This window comes from Thunnus maccoyii, chromosome 21 (assembly GCF_910596095.1).
Source record: "Thunnus maccoyii chromosome 21, fThuMac1.1, whole genome shotgun sequence".
Classification (NCBI taxonomy): Eukaryota; Metazoa; Chordata; class Actinopteri; order Scombriformes; family Scombridae; genus Thunnus; species Thunnus maccoyii.
Window position 1 is genome coordinate 5,215 of NC_056553.1, and position 13,461 is coordinate 18,675.

Sequence of the window (13,461 nt, forward strand, 5' to 3'; positions counted from 1 at the left end):
AGATCAGGGGGTAGATCTCACCATTCAGTCCCCTCAATTGGAGTCCCCAAAATCACAGAGACTTGAGCGTAAACAGATTAAACAAAATCCGTGCATACTTTCGGAGGATAGTCAGCTTCTAGATTTGGAGGAAACTGAAACAGACTCCCTCCTTAATGAAGAACCACGCTCAAGCATTTCCCTACTGGACCCATTACCAGGGACAAGACCTGACAAAACTCCAACACTAACTCCTACCCAGGTGACACCAATCCCCAAACAAGGACCTCAAAATGTCCAACAGGCAATAGCTCAGGTCCACCAGGTGCAGGTCCCCATACAGGGACCCGAAGAGGATCAGAGTGGCATATCCCAAACCGATCTGTCATTGCAAAAAACATCCACTCCAAAACCACAGACCTACAGGGCTAGGAGACACATCAACACACAACGCAAAATGGTTGATTGGGGCCTGAGCGTAAGGAAAAAATGGCTCTTTATTGGAGACTCCAACCTTTCCAGGCTACCGGAATTTTCCATTCCAGACCTACAGATTGAAAGTTACCCTGGAGCAAATTTCCGCCATGCGGAGGCCATCCTCTCCAAGGCACTAATCCACACGGGAGTGGAGAAAGTGCTTCTCTCTTTCGGCTTGAATTGCCGTGCACAAAAAGCCAAGGAAACTGCCATCAAACAAATGCAAGGGGCAGTCAGAATGGCAAAAAAACAGTTTCCACACGCAGAGATTTGGATTCCAATTCTGAATTTCTCCTCTTCTCTACCCAAGATGGAACAAATAAGTCTCCAAAAACTAAATGCTCACATTTCCCAACATATGCCATTCATTACCCCCCTCCAAAATGATGACTTCCAAACCGAAAAAGATGGCATACATTGGACAAAAGCAACTGCCAGAGCAATGCTCGACCATTGGGTCTCATTTTTAAACTTGAAGACCCCATAAGCCTTGGAAAGGAGGGGAATAAGAGATTACAATCTCTCTTATCCCAGAATGTGATAATATTAACCAAAAGATTTAGCCCCTCTAAAGCACAATTTGACCTTCTTAATAGAGGCTTGACTTTTATTCCAACCATTGACCTATATAAAAATCAAAAAAGACAACTACAACTAGATATCCAAAATTATCATAGGAAAATCAAATTAACGACATACTTTAAAAATGCAAAAAAACAAGAACTACCACCATTTACACCCACAACAACCTGGACACCACCACAAAATAAATTACCAACAGAAGTCAACTCATTGATTAAAAAGGACAATGAGATTTTAAAAAATCACTTCAAATTCTATAGAGAAAAAACAAATTTATCACAGAATGAGGTGAAAGCACTCAGAGAATTAACACACAACAGACATATTGTTATCAAACCTGCAGACAAAGGTAGCGCGGTGGTGATCTTAGGTCGGGATCAATATATGACAGAAGCTTACCGTCAATTAAATAATAAAACATATTACAAAAAATTAGATGGACCCATCTACCTACAAACGATCCCAATAGTACACAAAATCATAGATATGCTACACAACAAAAAATTTATTAACACCAAACAAAAACAATATTTGAAAGGAGACACACAACCAAGAGCACGCAGATTTTACATTCTACCAAAAATTCATAAAGATCCAGAGCAATGGAGTCAGCCCTTCGAGATACCCCCGGGCAGACCCATTGTCTCGGACTGCAGTAGCGAGACGTATCGAACAGCGGAGTATCTGGATCACTTTTTAAATCCTCTTTCCGTTAAACATCCATCATACGTCAAGGACACATACCATTTCATTGATATTGTTAAAAATTTAAAAATCCCTACAAATTCACTACTTTTTACCTTGGATATAGATAATCTGTACACCAATATCGACACACAAGCAGGTTTATTAGCAGTTAAAAAAACATTTCAGAAATATCCAAATATTAAAAGACCGGATAAGGAATTATTACAATTACTGGAGATTAACCTGACTAAAAACGACTTTGAATTCAACACAGAATTTTATTTACAAATAAAAGGAACGGCAATGGGCAAAAAATTCGCACCCGCCTACGCCAATATTTTTATGGCAAATTGGGAGGAAGAAGCCCTGTCCAAATGTCCAACGAAGCCTCTTCATTTCCTCAGATATTTAGACGATATCTGGGGAATTTGGACGGATTCGAAGGAAAAACTGGAGGAATTCATTGGTATCCTAAATTCCCACGACCCTTCAATTAAATTAAAATATACAATTGATGAGCGGTCCATTAATTTTTTGGACACCACCCTATATAAAGGACCATCCTATAATCTGAATCAAAAATTGGATATTAAAGTGTACTTTAAAGACACAGATACACATGCCCTGCTTTTCAAAACAAGCTTCCATCCCAAACATACCTTTAAGGGTCTGGTCAAATCACAATTATTAAGGTTCAAACGGATATGTACACAGGAAAATGATTTTTGGGAAGCAGTGAAAACTCTCTTTGGAGCATTACGGAAGAGAGGCTACTCCAGATCTTTTTTAAGACAAAGTCTCAAATCCTTCCATGTTCAAAAACAGACAAACCAAAAGGAAATCATTCCCCTAATCACTCAATTTTCATCGGTAAGCACAATACTCAACAATAAGATCAAGAATAATTATAAAACAATGATTGAAAATTCTGGAGTATTAGAAAACCATCAAGTCATTTCGGCCTACAGAAGGAATAAAAATCTGAAGGACTTTTTAGTCCATGCAAAATTGAAACCCATTCAAATATCTAAAACCAAATCCATACCACAATACTTTTATAATCTAAAATACATACGTAATAAATTAGAAAAAAACATTTTTAAAATCCCACAACGTTTTAGCCCACAAACCTCAAATTGTGTTTATGTAATTTTCTGCCACAAATGTGGAAAACAATACATTGGAGAGACCAAAAATTCAATCTCGACCCGAATAATGCAACATAGATACAATATCAAAAATAAGAAAGAAATTCATACTCCTCTAGTAAAGCATTTTATCTTACATGGCTTGGCAGCTGTCAGAGTTTCGGGAATCCAAAGCAATTCATCTTGGACGGACCTAGAAAGAAAGAAAAATGAAAGAAAATGGATTTACTTACTGAACACAAAGGAACCATTGGGTTTAAATGAAAAATATAATTAAATTTTGATTCAAAAAAATATACACAATTATTTTAAAATAGAATAGCAATTTGACTAGAGCAGAAATGAATGGAGAACCCCAACCCTGACCAGGGCCCCAATCTCTATGCCTAACCCCATTCTGATCTATGACCCCAACTCCAAACCCTAAATTTCATGCCTAACAAACCCTAACCCCATCCTTGCCCTAACCCTAACCCAACCCCCTGCCCTAACCCTAACCCCACCCCCTGCCCTCACCCTAACCCTAACCCTAACCCCACCCCCTGCCCTCACCCTAACCCCACCCTTGCCCTAACCCCACCCCCTGCCCTAACCCTAACCCCATCCCCTGCCCTAACCCTAACCCCACCCTTGCCCTAACCCTAACCCCACCCCCCTGCCCTAACCCTAACCCCACCCCCTGCCCTAACCCTAACCCCACCCCCAGCCCTAACCCTAACCCCACCCTTGCCCTAACCCAACCCCCTGCCCTAACCCTAACCCCACCCCCCTGCCCTAACCCTAACCCCACCCCTTGCCCTCACCCTAACCCCACCCTTGCCCTAACCCCACCCCCTGCCCTAACCCCACCCCCTACCCTAACCCTAACCCCAACCCCCTGCCCTAACCCTAACCCCACCCCCCTGCCCTAACCCTAACCCCACCCCCTGCCCTCACCCTAACCCCACCCTTGCCCTAACCCCACCCCCTGCCCTAACCCTAACCCCATCCCCTGCCCTAACCCTAACCCCACCCTTGCCCTAACCCTAACCCCACCCCCCTGCCCTAACCCTAACCCCACCCCCAGCCCTAACCCTAACCCCACCCTTGCCCTAACCCAACCCCCTGCCCTAACCCTAACCCCACCCCCCTGCCCTAACCCTAACCCCACCCCTTGCCCTCACCCTAACCCCACCCTTGCCCTAACCCCACCCCCTGCCCTAACCCTAACCCCACCCCCTACCCTAACCCTAACCCCACCCCCTGCCCTAACCCTAACCCCACCCCCTGCCCTAACCCCACCCCCGCCCTAGCCCTAACCCCACCCCCTGCCCTAACCCTACCCTAATCCCAAACCCCCCCCCCACCCCCTTGCCCTAACCCCAACCCCTCCCGTTATAATTAATAAAGTCCAATTTATCATTTATGGATTAAATTACATCTAATTTATTGATTTAATAAATACTATATTAAAAACAGGATTCAATTAGTTAATTTCATAAATAGATAAATAAATAAATAGATTGGCATATACAGGGTTAAAAACAGACACAAGTAACCATTTCTAAAAAAACTGAAAAAATCCAATTTCACAAAAAAGCAAAAAAATTCAGTTAGGAGGGCAAGTTATAAATAGGAGGGAAGGCAGCTCCCCATCATTTCTGCTCCAACCACCAAACTGACAACATCTTTCTGCCAGCCAGATTAGATTCAGTGCATTTTCCTTTTTCTTTTTGTTGTGCCTCTGCCTGAGGAAGACCCAGAGGGGTCGAAACGTTGCAGTATATAGGCACACACAAATTAATAATAAATAGTTTTAGTTGACTTTTAATTTTTCAAAGAAAAGTTTTTCATTTTTTATTTTTTGTCCTTGTTAAATTTGCTTTTATATTTTAAGTTAATTTAGAGCAAAACAAAAAAAACAAAAAGCCCTAACTCATGGCCATGAGCGGCGCTCATGACTATGAGTGGATCACGGTACGCCGTGGGAGAAACCGTGGTCGCTCCCGCGGGCGTGTAGAGCCCACAGGACCACGCAAGCAGCGGGGGGGAAGCTGGTTCCAGTCCTCCTGGGACCGGGGACAGGGGGCCTTCCGGGGGATGGACCGTGCGCCTCCCTTCCCCCACTCAGTTGGGGGTGGGGTTCAGTTCCCCCACCCTAACCGGCCTGTGCCTCCCTCCGGTTTTCCGGCCCGTCCACGTCCCCCTCCACCTAGGAGGTACTTGGGTCCCCAGTCACGATCCTATGCGTCAGTGACTAGCCAAACCAATCACAGGCCAGCCCCCAACAAACCGACTGACCCTGATTTCGGTCAATTAGTACGCAAGTTACACAAAGTGATTAAAATGGTGCACCACCTGCAGAATGTCACTCCAAAATCGGGAAAAGCAGAACCATACATGATTTCCCGTATGGTTGATACCTTGGCCACCATGATCAAACCAGCATTGCCCACCTCTGATACTGTAGACATGATAGTGGGAAATGCCAAAAACTGGGGCCACAATACCTTGTTGATCTTGGAGGACCATTACAAAGCAGGCTTGGAAACAATTTTGACAGATCTCTCTGAAGATCTGACTCCAGATTGGAAAAACAGCTTTCCAAGTGGCCACAAACTGGGCCCGCAAAAACCTGCCACGCATAAAACAGGAAGTCATTGACCACGCGGAGGCACTGATCACAGCTTGTGGGGAGGTTGAAAAAGACTCAGACACACAAACACAATCGCCACCACAAGACATGATCACAAACCAACCAAAGACCCCCACAACAAACACAGAAAGCACCACAAAAGACAACTAAGCATCCAACAGGGACCCCACAACAGAAATCCAAAACAACACAAAAAACAAGGGAGACACTACTGAGATGACATCACCGGGGGAGCCTGAAACCCTAACTGAAAATGAGGTACCTATTGCTCCTCCTTCTAAGCACACTGTCGCCACCATGACCGACCAGGTTTCTGGACTGGTCACCTGAACCCCCCAGAAAGAGAAGATCAGGGGGTAGATCTCACCATTCAGTCCCCTCAATTGGAGTCCCCAAAATCACAGAGACTTGAGCGTAAACAGATTAAACAAAATCCGTGCATACTTTCAGAGGATAGTCAGCTTCTAGATTTGGAGGAAACTGAAACAGACTCCCTCCTTAATGAAGAACCACGCTCAAGCATTTCCCTACTGGACCCATTACCAGGGACAAGACCTGACAAAACTCCAACACTAACTCCTACCCAGGTGACACCAATCCCCAAACAAGGACCTCAAAATGTCCAACAGGCAATAGCTCAGGTCCACCAGGTGCAGGTCCCCATACAGGGACCCGAAGAGGATCAGAGTGGCATATCCCAAACCGATCTGTCATTGCAAAAAACATCCACTCCAAAACCACAGACCTACAGGGCTAGGAGACACATCAACACACAACGCAAAATGGTTGATTGGGGCCTGAGCGTAAGGAAAAAATGGCTCTTTATTGGAGACTCCAACCTTTCCAGGCTACCGGAATTTCCATTCCAGACCTACAGATTGAAAGTTACCCTGGAGCAAATTTCCGCCATGCGGAGGCCATCCTCTCCAAGGCACTAATCCACACGGGAGTGGAGAAAGTGCTTCTCTCTTTCGGCTTGATTGCCGTGCACAAAAAGCCAAGGAAACTGCCATCAAACAAATGCAAGGGGCAGTCAGAATGGCAAAAAAACAGTTTCCACACGCAGAGATTTGGATTCCAATTCTGAATTTCTCCTCTTCTCTACCCAAGATGGAACAAATAAGTCTCCAAAAACTAAATGCTCACATTTCCCAACATATGCCATTCATTACCCCCCCTCCAAAATGATGACTTCCAAACCGAAAAAGATGGCATACATTGGACAAAAGCAACTGCCAGAGCAATGCTCGACCATTGGGTCTCATTTTTAAACTTGAAGACCCCATAAGCCTTGGAAAGGAGGGGAATAAGAGATTACAATCTCTCTTATCCCAGAATGTGATAATATTAACCAAAAGATTTAGCCCCTCTAAAGCACAATTTGACCTTCTTAATAGAGGCTTGACTTTTATTCCAACCATTGACCTATATAAAAATCAAAAAAGACAACTACAACTAGATATCCAAAATTATCATAGGAAAATCAAATTAACGACATACTTTAAAAATGCAAAAAAACAAGAACTACCACCATTTACACCCACAACAACCTGGACACCACCACAAAATAAATTACCAACAGAAGTCAACTCATTGATTAAAAAGGACAATGAGATTTTAAAAAATCACTTCAAATTCTATAGAGAAAAAACAAATTTATCACAGAATGAGGTGAAAGCACTCAGAGAATTAACACACAACAGACATATTGTTATCAAACCTGCAGACAAAGGTAGCGCGGTGGTGATCTTAGGTCGGGATCAATATATGACAGAAGCTTACCGTCAATTAAATAATAAAACATATTACAAAAAATTAGATGGACCCATCTACCTACAAACGATCCCAATAGTACACAAAATCATAGATATGCTACACAACAAAAAATTTATTAACACCAAACAAAAACAATATTTGAAAGGAGACACACAACCAAGAGCACGCAGATTTTACATTCTACCAAAAATTCATAAAGATCCAGAGCAATGGAGTCAGCCCTTCGAGATACCCCCGGGCAGACCCATTGTCTCGGACTGCAGTAGCGAGACGTATCGAACAGCGGAGTATCTGGATCACTTTTTAAATCCTCTTTCCGTTAAACATCCATCATACGTCAAGGACACATACCATTTCATTGATATTGTTAAAAATTTAAAAATCCCTACAAATTCACTACTTTTTACCTTGGATATAGATAATCTGTACACCAATATCGACACACAAGCAGGTTTATTAGCAGTTAAAAAAACATTTCAGAAATATCCAAATATTAAAAGACCGGATAAGGAATTATTACAATTACTGGAGATTAACCTGACTAAAAACGACTTTGAATTCAACACAGAATTTTATTTACAAATAAAAGGAACGGCAATGGGCAAAAAATTCGCACCCGCCTACGCCAATATTTTTATGGCAAATTGGGAGGAAGAAGCCCTGTCCAAATGTCCAACGAAGCCTCTTCATTTCCTCAGATATTTAGACGATATCTGGGGAATTTGGACGGATTCGAAGGAAAAACTGGAGGAATTCATTGGTATCCTAAATTCCCACGACCCTTCAATTAAATTAAAATATACAATTGATGAGCGGTCCATTAATTTTTTGGACACCACCCTATATAAAGGACCATCCTATAATCTGAATCAAAAATTGGATATTAAAGTGTACTTTAAAGACACAGATACACATGCCCTGCTTTTCAAAACAAGCTTCCATCCCAAACATACCTTTAAGGGTCTGGTCAAATCACAATTATTAAGGTTCAAACGGATATGTACACAGGAAAATGATTTTTGGGAAGCAGTGAAAACTCTCTTTGGAGCATTACGGAAGAGAGGCTACTCCAGATCTTTTTTAAGACAAAGTCTCAAATCCTTCCATGTTCAAAAACAGACAAACCAAAAGGAAATCATTCCCCTAATCACTCAATTTTCATCGGTAAGCACAATACTCAACAATAAGATCAAGAATAATTATAAAACAATGATTGAAAATTCTGGAGTATTAGAAAACCATCAAGTCATTTCGGCCTACAGAAGGAATAAAAATCTGAAGGACTTTTTAGTCCATGCAAAATTGAAACCCATTCAAATATCTAAAACCAAATCCATACCACAATACTTTTATAATCTAAAATACATACGTAATAAATTAGAAAAAAACATTTTTAAAATCCCACAACGTTTTAGCCCACAAACCTCAAATTGTGTTTATGTAATTTTCTGCCACAAATGTGGAAAACAATACATTGGAGAGACCAAAAATTCAATCTCGACCCGAATAATGCAACATAGATACAATATCAAAAATAAGAAAGAAATTCATACTCCTCTAGTAAAGCATTTTATCTTACATGGCTTGGCAGCTGTCAGAGTTTCGGGAATCCAAAGCAATTCATCTTGGACGGACCTAGAAAGAAAGAAAAATGAAAGAAAATGGATTTACTTACTGAACACAAAGGAACCATTGGGTTTAAATGAAAAATATAATTAAATTTTGATTCAAAAAAATATACACAATTATTTTAAAATAGAATAGCAATTTGACTAGAGCAGAAATGAATGGAGAACCCCAACCCTGACCAGGGCCCCAATCTCTATGCCTAACCCCATTCTGATCTATGACCCCAACTCCAAACCCTAAATTTCATGCCTAACAAACCCTAACCCCATCCTTGCCCTAACCCTAACCCAACCCCCTGCCCTAACCCTAACCCCACCCCCTGCCCTCACCCTAACCCTAACCCTAACCCTAACCCCACCCCCTGCCCTCACCCTAACCCCACCCTTGCCCTAACCCCACCCCCTGCCCTAACCCTAACCCCATCCCCTGCCCTAACCCTAACCCCACCCTTGCCCTAACCCTAACCCCACCCCCCTGCCCTAACCCTAACCCCACCCCCTGCCCTAACCCTAACCCCACCCCCAGCCCTAACCCTAACCCCACCCTTGCCCTAACCCAACCCCCTGCCCTAACCCTAACCCCACCCCCCTGCCCTAACCCTAACCCCACCCCTTGCCCTCACCCTAACCCCACCCTTGCCCTAACCCCACCCCCTGCCCTAACCCCACCCCCTACCCTAACCCTAACCCCAACCCCCTGCCCTAACCCTAACCCCACCCCCCTGCCCTAACCCTAACCCCACCCCCTGCCCTCACCCTAACCCCACCCTTGCCCTAACCCCACCCCCTGCCCTAACCCTAACCCCACCCCCTGCCCTAACCCTAACCCCACCCTTGCCCTAACCCTAACCCCACCCCCCTGCCCTAACCCTAACCCCACCCCCAGCCCTAACCCTAACCCCACCCTTGCCCTAACCCAACCCCCTGCCCTAACCCTAACCCCACCCCCCTGCCCTAACCCTAACCCCACCCCTTGCCCTCACCCTAACCCCACCCTTGCCCTAACCCCACCCCCTGCCCTAACCCTAACCCCACCCCCTACCCTAACCCTAACCCCACCCCCTGCCCTAACCCTAACCCCACCCCCTGCCCTAACCCCACCCCCGCCCTAGCCCTAACCCCACCCCCTGCCCTAACCCTACCCTAATCCCAAACCCCCCCCCACCCCCTTGCCCTAACCCCAACCCCTCCCGTTATAATTAATAAAGTCCAATTTATCATTTATGGATTAAATTACATCTAATTTATTGATTTAATAAATACTATATTAAAAACAGGATTCAATTAGTTAATTTCATAAATAGATAAATAAATAAATAGATTGGCATATACAGGGTTAAAAACAGACACAAGTAACCATTTCTAAAAAAACTGAAAAAATCCAATTTCACAAAAAAGCAAAAAAATTCAGTTAGGAGGGCAAGTTATAAATAGGAGGGAAGGCAGCTCCCCATCATTTCTGCTCCAACCACCAAACTGACAACATCTTTCTGCCAGCCAGATTAGATTCAGTGCATTTTCCTTTTTCTTTTTGTTGTGCCTCTGCCTGAGGAAGACCCAGAGGGGTCGAAACGTTGCAGTATATAGGCACACACAAATTAATAATAAATAGTTTTAGTTGACTTTTAATTTTTCAAAGAAAAGTTTTTCATTTTTTATTTTTTGTCCTTGTTAAATTTGCTTTTATATTTTAAGTTAATTTAGAGCAAAACAAAAAAAACAAAAAGCCCTAACTCATGGCCATGAGCGGCGCTCATGACTATGAGTGGATCACGGTACGCCGTGGGAGAAACCGTGGTCGCTCCCGCGGGCGTGTAGAGCCCACAGGACCACGCAAGCAGCGGGGGGGAAGCTGGTTCCAGTCCTCCTGGGACCGGGGACAGGGGGCCTTCCGGGGGATGGACCGTGCGCCTCCCTTCCCCCACTCAGTTGGGGGTGGGGTTCAGTTCCCCCACCCTAACCCTAACCCTAACCCCTAACCCTAACCCTAACCCTAACCCCTAACCCTAACCCTAACCCTAACCCCTAACCCTAACCCTAACCCTAACCCTAACCCCTAACCCTAACCCTAACCCTACCCCTAACCCTAACCTTTATCCTTGTCAACTTACTTCCAGTAGCAATACCACAGCTGCTTTGAGGGCCAATTCATCACTGCTTGCAGCTTTAATTTTCTTTTAGGATTCTCACCCAAACTATTCTCCTATCCTTTTAAGACTGTAACTAATTCCATCAAACTCACTCTATGAGAAACATGTTGCCCTTACATTCTCTGATACTCTCAGAGTGCCTGTTGTCCCATACCTAACCCTAAACCCTGACCAGCACACACCTCTATACAGACTCCCAAGGGATCATCTACACCAAGTTACAGACCTCTGGCACCTGTGGCATCTATGCCCCCAGAACTGCAGAGCCAAAACTTACTTTGAAATTACCTTTAAGGGGGGGTTGGGCAATTACACTTGTCATACAGACATAGGATCTATACAATCGATAGGGCATCCCAACAAAACCCCCTGATGAGCCTACTTCCAACCATTTATGACCTTCTGAAAAGAAGTTATTCAACCTAAACTCATCTTGGAGTGTTTTTCAGCCCTTATCCTCAGACATCCCTGAAAATCCCTGTCTATATTCTCAGTCCCTCTCTCTTCACTATGAAAAGTTATAAACCCTAATCTGATCTGACAGTCTTACTGACTCTGACCACCAGAGGGAGCTGGCTGACCACACACACAAACAAACTGTGTCTCAATAATAATATAATAAGGTTATTTGTTATTCACCTTATTTATTTATTTATCTGCATTTCAAATACAAAGAGAACATGTGTCCAGTAGTCTAATATTTTGTTATGAAACCAATGAATTTTACTGATTTTTTTTGACTTGCCTCAAGCAGACAGACATAGTTTTACGAACAAAACAACAACAAAAGGGCGCTGACAGAGACAGAGATGGAAAACAGACTGAAATTAATGAAAAGGAAGAAAAGAGAAGTATCAAAAAAACAAACAGTAAACACTGAAGAAATAAAGAGAAATAAAACAGTGAATACTGGAGTGCACACACAAACACACACACATATGCACCCCACAGAGATGGTACAGTCCTCCCAACCCCCGCAGCTCAGACAATAGTTTGAGCTGACTGAGTGGACACAGTTAAAGGAGCAGGCTGCAGTTTTTACATGAGTGAACTCACATTCAATCACTCAACTGTTATCATTCCATCCTAACAGTTTATATCTCTACTTTTCCTCCTCAACACATGATATAGAAATATTTTAATTCACTCAGTGTTTTTATTTTACAGATTTAGTTTTCCATGCTCACCTGCCCTGATTAACAGCCTGCAGTCCATTGTGTCTGCAATTTCACATCAGTGTGCTAATTTAATCATTATCTTTGATTAATTATCTCATTTTAACTCACTGACCTTGAGTAATACTAGACCTGTAGATGTGCTGATAACATTTTACTCAAACTAACAGTTTGTTTCTTTTATCCTCCTGCTGATTTTTTTTTATCATGATTGTTTAGTGGTACTTTCTGTGCACTCAGCAGCCGATTCAGTTTCTTTGAAAACCAAGTTGTGGAGACACAACATTAAACCAAACAACAGAACAACCTCTTTTTTCTGGATGTGTGGTGAAGTTGCAGTAAAAATAATACATACTCACTGTCATGATTTGTTTGTATGTTCAGCTCTGTATAACTTGATTTAAATAAAATGAAACCAATGAAACAATTAAAGGAAACCATATGAACAGAAAACTATAGCAAATTCTAAACACAGGAAGTTAGTTGTAAATGAAACTGAAAGAAAAAAACAACAGCACTCAGCAACTAATCTTGGTATAAATGAGAGATTAGTCAAAAGCTATGAAACTTCTGAAGAAATAAAACATTTCTAATACCAAACGACAGGAATACATGTTAGTGTGTCTATTACAGCTTTCATTGACTTCTTTTTTATTTTCTACAAACATTCATCTTTTGTTTTTCAAACTAGTTTTAATGTTTTGACTCCAACAAAAACTCAAAAGATGAGGAGGAGCCCCCCCACCCCTCCTTCTCCTTCCCCCCATCTCCAGAGCAGATGGTACAGCCCCCCCACCCCCACCCCCCCTCCACCCCCCTTTTATTGAACTGAATGAATGGGGAGAGAGAGAGGTAGAGTCACAGTGGCATGCCAGCAGAGGCTCTGCAGCAACACATTCCTCTGCAGCTCATTTATTCTGCCTCAACTCCACTCTAACTCCAGTTAACACTGAGACCTGTTAGAGTCCAGTTAGACCCAGTCTGACTCCAGTTTGACCCAGTCTGACTCCAATTGAACTGCTGTTTGCAGAGATGAAGCTGCTGCTGTTGTTGTTGCTGATGGAGCGAGCTGCAGCCCAGCAGAGAGGTGAGACACTTTCTGTTAACTTTTACTGCTTCTACTTTTAACAATGAGGAGCTGAAATCCTGTCTATAGACTAAACACTTATCTTTCTGGTATAGATTATTGGAAATGTTCAATCCACAGACTGACTGTTTCAGCTC

At 43.0% G+C, this 13,461-nt stretch overlaps 1 protein-coding gene across 1 annotated transcript in view; it reads left to right on the plus strand.

Annotated features, from left to right (window-relative positions):
* Window positions 1–13,147: 13,147 nt before the first annotated feature.
* The window catches only part of lama1 (laminin, alpha 1), a 52,671-nt gene continuing 52,357 nt past the window's right edge, over window positions 13,148–13,461 (plus strand). Inside the window, exon 1 of the mRNA XM_042399759.1 lies at window positions 13,148–13,324. Coding sequence (XP_042255693.1) covers window positions 13,270–13,324 — 55 coding nt within the window. The 5' untranslated portion in view covers window positions 13,148–13,269. The remainder of the gene's footprint in view (window positions 13,325–13,461) is intronic.